At 33.8% G+C, this 15,373-nt stretch overlaps 2 protein-coding genes across 2 annotated transcripts; both read right to left on the reverse strand.

Annotated features, from left to right (window-relative positions):
* Positions 1-1,832: 1,832 nt before the first annotated feature.
* LOC132718699 (E3 ubiquitin-protein ligase DZIP3-like) lies at positions 1,833-8,985 on the reverse strand (the record flags this gene model as incomplete). The annotated part of the gene is made up of 3 exons (XM_060702414.1): positions 8,545-8,985; positions 5,482-5,553; positions 1,833-2,040 (listed from the first exon to the last, which is right to left on the reverse strand). Coding segments are annotated over exons 1-3 (682 nt in total), but the record flags the coding sequence as incomplete, so codon positions are not given.
* Positions 8,986-9,691: 706 nt separating this feature from the next.
* On the reverse strand, positions 9,692-11,716 carry LOC132718700 (uncharacterized). Its single transcript, XM_060702415.1, has 2 exons — positions 11,591-11,716; positions 9,692-11,319 (listed from the first exon to the last, which is right to left on the reverse strand). The coding sequence occupies exon 2, from the start codon at positions 10,733-10,735 to the stop codon at positions 10,037-10,039; it is 699 nt and encodes a 232-aa protein (XP_060558398.1). The 5' UTR covers positions 10,736-11,319; positions 11,591-11,716; the 3' UTR covers positions 9,692-10,036.
* Between the last annotated feature and the right edge of the window lie 3,657 nt (positions 11,717-15,373).

Consider the following 15,373-nt stretch of genomic DNA (forward strand, 5'->3'; position numbering starts at 1 on the left):
GACAATTTATTTGAAGTATAAGCATTATTGATAGCTCTTACAACACAAAGACCTAAATCTTTCCAGAATACCTTATAAAAATTTGCACTAAAGCCTGATGTCCCCGGGCTTTTGTCATTTGTCATATTTAGTAAAACTTTACTTGATTCTTCATAACGTTTAGAGCCTTCTAATACATTGGATTCCGATTCACTTAAAACCGGTGCTTCAATATTTTCCACAAATAGTAAAAACTGATCATTTGCATCATTTGATGACTTTTTGCTGATAAGAGGTCTATAAAAATCTTCAATTCCTTTTAATATTAACTTATGATCATTTAAAATACTACCGTCATTTTTTGAAACCTAAATATAGTCTTAGTTTTGTAACTATGTTTTTCTTAAACGCAAAAAATGAAGGGTTTTCTCCTTCTAACGTCCATTATGCTCTTCAGCTCTTGACCTTATAAGATAACCTTATTAAGATTTTTTAGATTATTTTGCAATTCTTGCGATAGGTAAAGTTTATTGTCTGACAAGTTTGATTCGATTTTGTATTTCATTTATTATATTTTTTCATCATTTCTTTCTTTTTTCTTTCGATAACTGCTGTAAGATATAGCTGTCCCTCTCAGTTCCATTAAAAGTGTTTCTGAAAACAACTGGTCATTTATCGTAAGCTGAATGTCATCATTTTGTATTACCGATATATTTTCAAGGTTAAATATAGGTAAAGCATACTGTTTTTTTAATATCAGCTAATCTTGTCTGTCTGCATTTTATTTAAATAATCTGTATCTTTTAAAAGGGAATTGTTATGTTTCGATATGCCTTTTCCGAGTATAAAATTATTAAACTTTATCTTCATTATAACAATTGAATGATTTGACTGATAGCTTGTCTCAATATGATATCTTCTACAGGAGGAAATATTGTTTCAGTCACCAGGAAAAAATCAAGGCGTGCTTATTGGAGTGGTGTCGGTTTACGCCATGCGTTTCTGTTCAGATTTAGAAAAAATCTCTGAATGGATCAAAAAGATTTCTCTGATCAATACTTTGTACTATGAAATGTCTAGCTTTATTATTATTGACAAATTTTTAGTTGTAATAATCTTTTTCCGGATCTAGAACTAAGTTAAAATCGCAACACAAGATATAAGAATCGTTTCCTATTCTGTCAATGGTATCAAACAGATCACTGTAAAAAAATTGTTGATCTGTATTTGGACCGTAAAGATTTATAAGTGTTATTTTTTTTCCTCAAAAGTTAAGTCCAAAACAATAAAGTTTCCTTTGTTATCAATATGTTTACTATGAATTTATAATCAATATTTAAAATATATATTAAAAAGAAATGCAACTCCCCGTGAATTGGTAGATTTACTTTTATTATTCACGGCAAGATATCAAATTAGTAATATTTACAAAGTGTAAGAAATTGAATATAAAGTAATGACATTTCAAATGTTTATCAAGTCTTCGAAATAGACAATTTTCGTTTTTAACACTGTGATATTAACGATATTTCTGGCAATTGTTTGGGAAGGAATTATGTACCATGCTTAACCGGCAAGCGGATATCTGTCAAGTTTGTCAAAAAAATCTAAAAAATAATCGACTTAATAGTTATCACGGATTGGAAATGTCAGGATCAAAAAGCTAAAAATATTTATTTATAGAATGTCCTTTAAGAATTATAGCTATTAACAAGCAAACTTATAATCCATAAAAGTTTCATAGCATTTATTTCTATTTTTGTATATTCATTTTCTCTGCATTTCTTAAGATATCTATCTCAATCATGTTCAATTCATGAAACAACAAAACAATGAAGCTTAAAAAAACTAACCTGCCCCTTGCCGTCTTTTCATCTCATTAAGGTTTTCTTTCATGTCTGCCATTTGCTGTTTCAGTCGGTCAACATCGGCTTCATAGTCCTTCCATTTTTTAATTTCTTCCTGTATCCTTCTCTCTTCTTCCGTATCAAGAGGGCAAGTTTTGAATTCGGCAATTGTTTGCTGAATATTCAAAGCTGGGGAACTTCGACGAACAAGTATCTAAAACCGGAATTTTAAATAACAACAACTTTATCATTTAAGTTTCGGTATTTGGTAATCTTTTTAAGTGTTTATCGACGATATTGACCCGACAAATTATATGTTTATAGAAAGATAAGACATAGGAAACAAAGTTGCTGAACAAGAGTGTAATGATGGCGCGTTCATCGCTTGCTTATTATAAATACTCTTCATGACAAGGAACAATTAATACTGTTTACTATGAATGAAAAGCAGATATAAAGTCTAAATCTTATAGTGATATCACAAAGGTCATATCTGCATCTGAAATCGTGCAAATGTAAAAATGGTTACATGTTGTTATTGCTAAGACAAATCATTAGTTATTAAAGACTTTACAAGTCGCTACAGAAACCATTGGGATGTTAGTGGTCACTATGAAGTCAATGGTTGATTAAAAGATGATAGTTTCTATGGAACGTTATTAGTAGCTTTGAAATTAAATGGTTGATATGGAAATATGGAAAGTCACTGTATGCTTTGGAAACAATGAATGCAATGGGAGTCTATTGATATGATAGGTTGATAAAAATTCATTTGCTTTTGGAAATCACTAGTTGCTATGGAACATCTGTAATTGAAGAAAAGCACTTGTTGCTAAGAAACTAAAGTTTTGCTAAGGAAAAAAACGGCTTATATGGATTTGGCCTGTTGCTACAGAATATAAATGGTTGTTTTTGAAATAACTGGTTACTCTAGAAAGTCAATGGTTTCTATTAAAGCCACTGGCTGCTATGGAAAGTCAGTGATATCCTCGGAAGTCTCTTATTACTTTCGAAAGTCAATTGCTGCTACAGAAATAACTGGGTTTCTTTGGAAGTCATCAGTTGCTATGGAAGACAATGGTTGCTAGTAAAGTCACTGATGACTGTATATTGACGATTGTTGATCCACTGGTTGCGTTTAAATTCAAGCCCCAGTAAGGAAATTCCATGACCCCCAGGTGTGGCAAATTTATGATACCAGGGTTATAACTTGGTAGACGTCTTCTAAACTATGTTTCTAGGACAATATCTAAGCTATCTATGTGACGCACTCAAAGTACTTGAAACCTAAAAAACGCGAAGCACTAAAACACTGAAAATACTAGAAACTGACCACTCATGATGCATTGAAAGCTTCGAAGAGCACTGAGGGTATCGGAAATCTGAAATAGTAAAGCAATGAATGTACAGGAAAACTTGAGAAATTGGAAGCACTGTAATTACTAAAAACATCGAAATTTGGCAGCATTGAATGTACTTAAAACCTGAAAATCTAGAAGAACTCAAAAGTATTGCAAAACCAGAAAACTGTGACGCACTAGAAATACTGGAAACCCTCAAACAGCGAATTTTTTTTAGTTACTTGAATCTTGAACATTGGGATGCACTGAATAGACGTGGAACCTGAAAATTTTAAAACCCTTTAAAGCAATAAATTACCGAAATATGAAAATTATGACATATTGGAATTACTGGTAATTAAAAATTGTGATGCATGTTTATAACTGGAAGCCTGAATGTGTAACGCACCAAAATGATTGATATTTGAAAATGGCAAAGGACTGGAAATACTGATACTTGTAAATTGTAACGCACTGAAATAACTGGAAATCGGAAAATCGTATAACACCGAAAGTACTTGACAACTGAAAATCATGAATTACTTAAAGCACTTGGCACTTGAAAACACTGAAAGTATTTGACACCTGAAAATCGTGAAAGACTGAAAGTATTTGACACCTGAAAATCGTGAAACACTGAAAGTACTTGGCATCTGAAAAGCAGTAAACACCGAAAGTATTAAACACTTGAAAAAAGTGACGCACAGATAGTACTTGACACCTGAAAATCTTGAAATATGATAAACAAGATCAACAAGGAAAGGCGGCGTTCAATGAACGCAACACTGAAAGCACTTGACACCTGAAAATCGTGACGCTCCTAAGGTATTACCATCCTAATGCATTACCTCCGCTTCGTAGAGTATTCAAATATGCTAGAACTACTGTTAACTAAACTACTGTTAACTGAAAATGAGGGCTGTGGGTTCAGTCCCCAGAAGGGTCAACTTTTTTCTTTCTTTTTTTTTACATTATTTATGTGTCTCTCATGTCCCATTTGGAAAGAAAAAAGTGTTTAACTTTGATTTTTTTTTATTTATATAGGTATTTATTGGCTAAATTATGCTAAATCTAGTAATAAATATGGCACCTGATATTTTCAAAGTGTAATAAAATCAAAACTAGCCGGTAAAAGTATTTCATAATTTACAAGATCAACCAATATACTTCTTTACAAATTTAAGGAAACTTTGAAAATAGGCACTCATTTGGTTAAATTTTAAGGATTTTTTAAATTAGGTCTCTAAGTAGGAAAATGGTCAGACACGTGGTAAAAATGGGTGGGGTAGGGTAATATTTTTATACAGATTTCATAAACTTTAAGTAGAAACCATAATTTTGCTTATGTGGATTGTTAGCTGAATGGTACTATTTGTTTCTTACCAAAAATTAATGGGAAAACAACTTTCATTAGAATGTTATTGCAGATTATTTAAGGGTTCCTCATTTCTAAAAAAGGGCCCTCATAACATCCTAGCTTGAGTTTAGAAAAGTGGCCATATCTTGATTTTCGTACGGTAAACTTTGTTTACATTTTGCATACAGGTGTACTTTAAGGTATATATCTGACCTATGATGTCAATTTTTTAAGTTCCTTATAGTGCCCATTATGGTGGTAATACCTTAAAGTACGAATACTTGAAAAGCGTAAATGTTTATTTTCAGTCTACATACACCAAGCATTCTTAGAGATAAGTCAAAATAATTCACATCGTGTTTGGAGATTTCCAAAACTTATAAAACTATTTTAAAATTAAAGCAACTCTGCAACACTGAGGACGTAATTCTTACATAGATCAAATTGGGCACTTTAACAAAGAAAAAATGTTAAGAAATAATCTCAAAGGAAGCTCAAAATTTTATTTTGCTTTTTTGCCGTTGCTTTTTCAATATTTAGTCGTTTTACAGTTAAAATATTTGTTCTGGAAGCAACTGAGACTTACTTTAAACGGAACAATAATCCGAAATATTATTTCCAGTCCCCTCATGTCTAAAAACCTCAATGGTGTTCCTTAAATAGGGCGAGAAGTGCTGTAAATAAGTTCAATACTAAAATGTCTCCATGGGGAAATTGGCTCGTTTAAAATTCTTTTCTTATTTTGACAAACATGTACGTCAAACACATATACGTATAAATGTTTGACGCTACATGTTTTGTATGGATTATATCATGAAATTTAAATTTATATCCCATTAGATGTTTACATTTTTTAAGAATACATAACTTACCGTATATAATACCCTGTTTTCATTTGAAAAGTTGGTTGAAAGGTTACAAAGATAATAATAGTACTTTGAAATCGAAATGTCCTCACCTGTTCAATATCATTCCACCAAGCTGTAAAATCATTTTGTTGTATTGCAGTCGTTGTTGATATATGACTTATCTGAAATAAAAACTCAATATGGTTCACCTGAAAGAAGAGCCCAAATTACCGAAATCATAAGAATCAAAAGGCTTCCCATCTCAAGACAATCAACTAACCCCTTCCAAATCAAAACAACCAACACATACCATTTTATCAAGGGAGGCATTGATAACTTTGAAAATGAAAGTAATGCAGATTTGTTGTACACATAGATTTAAGACCTCTTTAACGTCCCCAGTAATTAGAACGGTACAATGTAAATTATTCCAAATTTATGTAAACATGTACTTGTATTTAGTTATACAGGTTTTCTGTTCGACAAAGTGCAGGGTATAAAACCCACAGAGTACGATATGCAGAGAACATCACAATTAACTTTTTATGAATGAGATTTAATAACTGACGAAGTTTAAAAGCCCATACCAAGTAAATTGTAAACTATTTCTTGGAAAAAGTACAAAAGTACATCGTTTGTTCATAAAGGTCAAGCTAATTTATGAGTCAAGTTCAAGTTAAATATGGTATGCTTAAAGATTTTGTCAAAAGGGCTTTTGTGTTAAATCATGATAACAATCCATTTTGAAATTGAAAAGAAATGTTGAAGTTTGCAGTTTTCCACGTCCATACCACCAGAAATCAAATCATGACTGCCAAAACATCTCGGATTGTTTCAAGACTACAGTAGTATCTCTGATTATTTCATGACGGCAGTAAAAGCTCTGATTGTTTCAAGACGGCAGTAATAACTTGGATTATTTCATGACAACAGTTATATGTTGGATTATTTCATGACGACAGAAATATCAGTAAAAACATCTCAAATTGTTTCAAGACTGCAGCAGTATCTCTGATTATTTCATGACTCGGATTAGTTCATGTCTATAGAAATTTATCGGATTATTTTGTGAATGCAGTAGTTTCTCGAATTATTTCTTAAAAGCAGTAATAACTCGGATCGATTCATGTAGGCAGTTATATCTCGGATTACTTCATGACAATATTATATCTAGGATTATTCCATGACGACTGGAATATGTCGGATTATCTCAGGGAATTATCTCAGATTTTTTCATGAGTGCAATATTATCTCGGATTGTTTCTTAATGGCAGTATTATCGCGGATTATTTCATGAATGCAGTAAGATCTCACATTGTTTCAAGATGGCAATAATATCTTGGATTATTTCATGACTGCAGTATTATCTCGGATTTTTTATTACTGCTGAATTATCTCGGAGCTTTTCCTTCAGTATTATCTGGGATTGTTTCATGATTGCAGAAATATTCCGGATTGTTTCATGACTGTAGTAATATCCAGGATTGTTTCATGACTGCAGTAATATCTCAGATTATTTCATGACTGCAGTAACATTCCGGATTGTTTCATGACTGCAGTAATATCCCGGATTGTTTCATGACTGCAGTAATATTTCCGATTGTTTCATGACTGCAGATATATCCCGGATTGTTTCATGACTGCAGTAATATCCCGGATTGTTTCATGACTGCAGTAATATCCCGGATTGTTTCATGACTGCAGTAATATCCCGGATTGTTTCATGACTGCAGATATATCTCGGATTTTTTATTACTGCTGAAGTATCTCGGACTCTTTAATTACAGCAGTAATATTTCGGATTATTTCATGACGACTGTATTACTTCCGATTGTTTCATGACTCCAACAATGCCATGGATTGTTTCATGGCGGAAGTATTATCTCAGGGACTGTTTCATGGCGGAAGAATTACAGCTATTTGTTTTATGATGGCACAGGCAGTATTACCTCGGGGATTGTTTCATGACGGCATTGTTTTGAAGAAAAGCCCGGACATTTTAATGACAGTAATGATACTTTGAAAAATTTCATCCAAAATATCGGATAAAAATTTTAAAAATATCTATGTTAAAGCCAGTATTATATTTGATTTTTTTCATGTTGGTAGTATTTTATCTGATTGTTTCATGAGGGAAATATTATTATTTTGGAATTTTTCATGGCGGCAGCATTAGCTCTGATTGTTTCATGGCTGCAGTATTGTCTCATATTGTTTCATGAGGGAAGAATTATCTCGGATCGTTTCATGACAATATTATTATCTCGGATTCTTTCATAGTAGCAGTCTTTTCTCGGATTGTTTCTTGAGGGACGTATTATCTCGGATTATTTCATGATGGCAGTATTAGCTCTGATAGTTTTCCTGACGACAGTTTTATCTGGGATTGTTTTATGACGGCAGTATTATCTTGGATGGTGTTTTGACAGCATTAATATCCCGGATTGTTTCATAACTGCAGTATTATATCGGATTGTTTCTTGTTAGCAGTATTATATTGGATTGTTTCTTGACGGCTGTTTTTATCTCGGATTATTTCTTGATAGAAGTAATATCAATGGTTGTTTCTTCCTCGCAGTATTTTCTCGAATTGTTTCATGGCGGCAGTGTTATCTCGGATTGTTAAATGATGGCAGTTTTATTTCGGATTGTTTCTTAACATCTGTTATATCTAGGATTGTTTCATGACATAATTTTTATCTTGGATTATTTTTATGAAAATAGTAATATCTTAGCCTATTTGATGAAAGCAATAACAACTCGGATAATGCCATGATGGATCATTTCACGACATAAATGAAAGCCCGGGATTTTCAATAACAGAAATGATAGCTGTGAAAAATTGCACCGGACATGTCGGATAAAATTTTTCAAAAATATTCATGTTGAAGATGTTCATGTTATAACCTTTTGAGCACGACTGCACAAGTATCGTGGAGATATGCATCACGGTGATTAAGTTCTTGACTAGACAATAAGAGATGCATTATTCTATCACTTTTAAGTATGACAATTGATTGAATTATTTTTAAGTTAAACTTCGGAAGAATATCAATACTTTTAATACACGTAGATTTTTATATTGCCAATATACATTAAGATTTATTCTTCTGTATTGCTAAGGCAGGACTTTAAAAGTGCCTTACGTATTGACTTTTTCATAATACACTTACTTTATTTCGGAACTCCTTTAACCGACATATGTCTGCTTCCATTGTAACATCGGTTGTAGCTGGTGTTGCCCTCCAGTCAAATTTTTTATTTAATCCAAAACATTTCAGGTTTCTAAGAAGACAAATAATAAGCGTGATGTCCAAATCTGACGAAGTTGGGACTTTACCACCCGCTGGAAACAATAGGTCATATTGGACCTGGGTTATAACACCGCGGCTTTTCAAATGTGTTATTGTTGACTTTTCTTGATTCAAGCACGCACTGAACGTTATGCATTGATATGTCAGGGACTGGTCCAGTATATTTCTCAATACCAGCAAGCCACCATCAACGACTAGTATTTGTAACCGAAACAAATATAAACGGTTGTCTGGCGTCTGTGGTTGACCTCCTGTTGCCATTTTGTTTACTTCTTGATTTATTACATCTGTATTATTGCCATATCTGTAATGTAAAAATTACTTTAGAAATTAAACAATTGCTTTAAACACATACATGTAGTAATGCTTGAATCGCAATCATAATATATATACATTTTATGTTAGTTATATCGATATTTTAAAATTGTTGTTAGATTGTGTTTCTGTCAAGTTATTCAGATTAAGACGTTTTCATTCTAACACATTTTATAAAGAATAACAATAACTGTATTTTAAGATATAAGTGATTCAATAATCATTTTATAGGATGAATTTTAATATCTGGTTAAAGAAATTCAAAACTAAATTGATTCTCATTTACTGTAGTCTGGGATATCAATTACTCCCTATTTCTTGAATTTTGGTAAAACAATAATCTAGGGTGACATGAATAATGACAAGAATTTGTAACAGAGTTACAAACATCCCCCGCCTCAGGGAAGTTTAATTCAAAGCATAAACATACATAATAACCCACATTATTAATAAAAAAAATCGCGAATAGCGCGATTAATTGACGGATAAGATAATTTCATTTTCATATCCTGGCTTCTTATATTCTCGACGGTGCAAGGACATTTCGTGTCGGCAAAAATGTAAAAAGGTAATAAATGCATATTTCATATTTCCATCAACTAAAATTACCTTTTTCCTTTATAATTTGAAAATTTCAATACAAAAACATACCAATTTACTTTTTTACACTAGTTTTATGGAGGCAGCCATTTTGGTTTCTGAGAAAAATGACGTCTTATATTTTCGACGATTTTCATTGGTCGAGGAAATTAAGATACAGGGTGGTCAAAAAAGTTGTTCACACTGTATATCAGTAAAATACTATAAGTCCAAGAAGAAAGCAACTTATTCCAAACAATGTAGAACAATTTTTGAAAATAATGGTAGTGTCCAACAACATAATAAAACGTTAACTGTTGAAGTTTTATTTTTCCTTTCATTTTTTTTTCATTTTTTTATATAAAATAACTTAACAGATAAGTCTATTGTTCATTAGAGCAAGAAGGGCACAGAAAAGTGTCATTCCTTCTTAGCACTCTAACTGGACTGCAAAACCTCAGGTGAACCCACCCATCACACCTGTCACAACATCCCCAGTTAACATAGTTAAATATGGCAATTTGTCAATGTCTTTTACATTGTGACGCCTGCAAACAATACACTTGTCAGAATCTAGAATGTCATTTTCCTGAACATCCGAGTCAGTATTAGCAACAACATAGTCTTTTGACTTTTTTATTTTGTTTGGAATACCAGATGTACTAACAACAGGGGTGTTGATACGCTTGGACTTATTTGACTTTTGGTCTGAAATATGTGTTTTAACTGCATCAAACACTTGGTCTTCAGTTACCGCTTTCCCTCCAACAACCTTACTTAAAGTCTTTCTTGTCTTAGCAAGTGGAACATTTTGCAAAACTTTACTTCCTCTATTTTCTAGAAATGACCTAGCATCTGATGCAATTGATAGCTTATCTTGGCCTTTTTTACTACCATCAACAATTTCAGATGAATTAGTGATTTCAGTTTGAAAACTCAAAGAATGTGCAATAGAAGCATCACTTACAACATCAGAGTTAAATGGGTAAAAACCACAGCGTTTGAAGGCAGACTGTATATTGACAGGTGTGAGGGTTGCTGTGTATACTTTGCTTGCTATTTTACCAACTTCATAGCGCGTAACTACACGACAAACATATTCTCTCAGGTATTGATGACATGCTGAATTCCATCCTACCTCAAAGGTGCAATACATGAAACATCTATAGGTTGTAATAGATGTGAACAATGTGGTGGAAGTACGAAAAGAATGATGTGTTGTGATCTTGCCCACTCAATAAGACCTAGAGAAACATGACTTTTATGACCATCGTACAACACCAGAACTTGGTTTTCTTTAGTGCGACTTGGCAGTAATGGCTCTAAATGCTGAATCATGTAATTAGTAAATATTTCTGTATTTGACCACCCTGACTCTGAGACATCACCTTGAGACCCTGCTGTAGCGCCTTCCAATAAAGCTGGCAACATTCTTGCTCCAGGAAAAACAAAGTATGCGGAGTCTGGTGTCTTAAACCAATTTCTGCCATAGTTTTCAAATGTTCATTTAAGTAAACTTAAGAAAGCTTCCTGCTCTTGACTAAATATAGTTTGGGGACCTGATTTTACAGTGTCAATATCAACTCTCCCCTTAACTCTATCTTTAAGGGTTGTGACAGGCACACTAAACCTTTTGGCAACTCTCTCTACAGGCAATCCTTCTTCTATTACTGTCCTGTAAGCTTCATTCAGGTCACTTTCTGTGTAGGACCTATACTTGCCCCGGATGTGGGTCTTAATCTGAATAAAAAAATGAAGAAGAAATTAATTTAGTAGTCTGAACCCTAAGCATACATTGTGTAATCAATGAACTTTTGGGAACACCCTGTACATAAAATTTGACATATCACGTGACCTTTGGGAGAATTGATGATCATAGCAGACGTATGGAAACACATTTAATTTTTTAAGGCAATACTATTTATATTATTGTGTTTCTTAGCAAAAGATTTTTAGGAAATAAGAAAATACACGTGTTTGACCATTAGAAACATTGTGATAAAAGGTTTACCTGTCTAATTTCCATGTTATGTTACTTTGACATTTTAGCGGCATCCAGCATCATTTTGTTTACATCAGGAAGGGGTGGAGTTAAAAAATTCTCGCGAGATCATAACATATTCGGATAGAAATGGCTACCGTCGAAAATATAAGAACGTCGAAAATATAATACGCCACGATACATTTCCCTATCATTGTATTTTGAACCAAAATACAGTCTATAATTATGTACACCATGAAAGCAATTTTTTTTATATAACATTGACACTTGTATATGATATGTATATGATAAAAATGTAAGTGTATACAACAAATATCATATCTTGATTTAAAATTGCAAGTACATTCATAAAGAACCTATATAGTAGATAAGCAAATGTCACAACTTTATTTTCTTACAACATCGCAACTGTCCATTTCAACGGAATGAATGAAAATTATATATTCATTGTAGAAAGCTAAGTCATATTATATTTAATAAATATTTATTTTCATTTATCATTATAATAGATATTTTATACAAACAAAAATAAATATGTTTGCATTGCGAAATTCTTCAGTTCACTATTCATTGTACATATCGTTAATTTTCTTTTTTGATAATCAAACACCCTAATAACAATCGGAATGACCAGCTATTATGACCGACGAAAATGTCCAAGAAGTTGCAATTGCACTTTCACAAAATCTTATTTCATTCCATAAAGGACGTCGCTCTTCGGCGCGAACGCCAATAAAGGTATTTCAAAAAAGACTCTTCACAAAGTCATATATACGCATCTATATATATATATATATGTATACGCATTTATCTTAAGAATGTCCTGTTATAATATGAAGTCGATCCATTTAATAATAGCAAAGTTACAGCCAATAATAGCCAAAAAATGAAAATTTCAATAATTTGACCATTAAAGTCAAGGTCATTTATGAGTGAAGGTCAAGGTCTTTCTAGTTATTTTTAGGGATTACCCTTAGAAATTATTATGTTTAAGGTTGAAGACAATCCACTCAAAAATAACAAAGTTACAGCCAATGATAGCAAGAACAAGCAAGATTTGGACTTTTGACTTTGAAGATCAAGGTCATTTATGGATAAAGGTCAAGGTTAGTGTAGTCTACTGAACGGTCTTGTCCCAAGGGTTGTTGTGGCCAAGTATGAAGACAATACACAAAGAAATAAAAAAGTTATGATCCAGGTACAAAATTCTGGAAACAAAGTGATCCCTCGGAAGCATTAATCACTACAAATTACATAAGAATTGCAGGCTCGGTTTGATTGAGTCTGTACATGAGTTGCCGACGGCAACGGCAACGCCGCCGCGACTATAGCAATACCTCTACTTTTTTCAAAAAAGTCGAGATAATAAACGATAGGTCTACTGGGCAATTGCATATGTCAACTGTATAAGCTCTATAGTGTCACACATTATAACTTTAAATGTGTTCTCTTTACAATACCAATTAGAAGGGCTTAATTGATATCATTCTTGTTGAAGTCCACAGGACAATACTACAAACAAAATGTCTAATTCATATTCATAAATTTATCGTGCACTTGCAGGAATGGCTCATGTTGTTTTTTTTAACAAAGGTTATCATAGCCTCTAACTATCAAAAGGGAATTACTGAAATCCAATCATACATAAGTGGCTTGTCTCTGATCTGGCGAAACAAATTAAATTGCCTACAAATGAAGTTCGATTGAAAACGTATTGTGCCAATGTTAAATAAATTACACGCTCATTAACCTGTCACTACATTATTTATCCTTACATTCATTGCATGAGAGACTAAGAAATACGATACAATTCAACTCACTTTAAAGGGCGCAGAAAGTTTGATATTTATGAAAATATGATCAATAAGGAAGGCGGCGTTCAATGAACGCAACCCCTATACGACCTAACAACAAGAACCAGTGGCAAGGAGCCCAGGCGGACCCCAAACAAAAACAGGAAAGGGCACAAGACAGAGCACGGACAGGTTAATCACTAAAATGATAAATAATTTTGATACAGAATTCAAAGAAAAACAAATAAATGATTGAATAATAGGAAATAATTTGCAAAAACAAATAAATGATTGTGGTTGAATAATAGGCCCACAAAGCCAAAGGGCACAGGGGAAAGGACATGGGATCCGGGGAAGAGGGGGGGGGGGTGAATTCAAGAAATAAAAACTTGGGTCAACGGGGAAGATACTTACCGTATACGAGAGAACAACAAGGGACACAGGCAAAAGTGTCACCAAAACAGTATGAAAGAACATAGACATACATCTGAGGAACACAGAGGGGCGCCGCCTTGGAACGGTCAGCAGCACAAGTACTTCTGGGGAGTTTAAACCGGTTAATGGTGCACCAAAACTCGCTCTTAGCCCCACCATGTTCCTATAAACGAAACAATGTAAATAAAATGAATCCCCGTCAAGTGAAATTCTAACAGTTGTTATGGTTACAAAAGGTTAAATAAGTAAAATATGATAAACAAGATCAACAAGGAAAGGCGGCGTTCAATGAACGCAACCCCCATATGACCCAGCAACAAGAACCAATAGCAAGGAGCCCAGGCGGACCCCAAACAAAAACAGGACAGGGCAAAGACAGAGCAAGGACAGGTTAATCATTGAATGATAAATAATTTGTAACTGATTAGGAATTCAAAGAAAATAATAATAGGCCCACAAAGGGGAAGGGGATAGGAGACCGGGGGAAGGGGGGGGGGTAATCAAAGAAATTTGAAATTAAAACACCAAAATGATCATGTAGAAACATATAAAAGTAAACCCAATGACCATAACAAAAGTACTCAATTTCCTAAAGGAAGACAGAGCAACAAGAAAATCACCTACAAGGGCCCGACAATCAAGTCAGTAGACTATTCAGTCCAAAAGGGCTATAAGATCTGTCCATCAGAGAGTCTCCCACTTGGTACGTCAGATGTAATCAAAAGAGGAAACGTAGTGTCCAACTGTAAAAGGGATGACGTTTCTTGACGAAGTACTGCGAATGACTTAACATTACATGTGAAATCGCAGCTATTTCTTCCTTTCTATCTTACACACTCCCCGTGACTGATTCATTTTTGAAAAAATGCACACAAATAGAAATTGAGATGGCGTGTATATGAGGGGAAGTCAGAAAATATCCGGACTTTTGACTCGTTCTCGAAAACCATTCAACATTTAAAAAAAACTTTTCTACTCGTTTTCAAAATATTCTCCACCTACGTCTACGCACTTTTGCCATCTTCGTGGGAGCTTTTGTATTCCCGCTGTGAACCATGACGTAGACCTATGTTTTAGGTACTGTGTAACAGCAGATATAAAAGTCGCCCTAGTCTAATATTTCTTTCCAGCAAGCAATTTTTTCAGTTCTGGAAACAAATAAAAGTCACAGGGGGCGAGGTCTGGGCTATAAAGAGGAAGAGACAACAATTGCCATTTGTAAGAGTTGATAACCTCCACTGTAGCTGCGGCGGTATGGGAGGGGCGTTATCGTGAAGAAGGAGGACATTTTTCTGTGCTAACCTTGGACGCATTTGCTTCAGCTTTTCTCTGAAATTACTTCAGAATAGTACTTGGCGGTGACAGTTTGACCTTTTGGCATGAAATGAGTAAGTATCATTCCTCGTGAATCCCAAAAGGCAACAAGCATGACTTTGCCAGCCGAAGGAGACAGCTTAAACTTTTTAGGTGGGGAACCAGCTCGTTTTCACTGCTTTGACTGAGCTTTTGTCTCAGGTTCGGAATAATGAACCCACATCTCATCTCTAGTGATAATGCGGTTCAA

The sequence above is a fragment of the Ruditapes philippinarum genome, unplaced genomic scaffold (genome assembly GCF_026571515.1).
Source record: "Ruditapes philippinarum isolate M1 unplaced genomic scaffold, ASM2657151v2 ctg7871_1_1_1_1, whole genome shotgun sequence".
Classification (NCBI taxonomy): domain Eukaryota; kingdom Metazoa; phylum Mollusca; class Bivalvia; order Venerida; family Veneridae; genus Ruditapes; species Ruditapes philippinarum.

What these genes read in the sequence shown, in the direction of transcription:
- LOC132718700 (XM_060702415.1), bottom strand. Translation starts at nt 10,735, where the DNA reads ATGTATTGCACCTTTGAGGTAGGATGGAATTCAGCATGTCATCAATAC.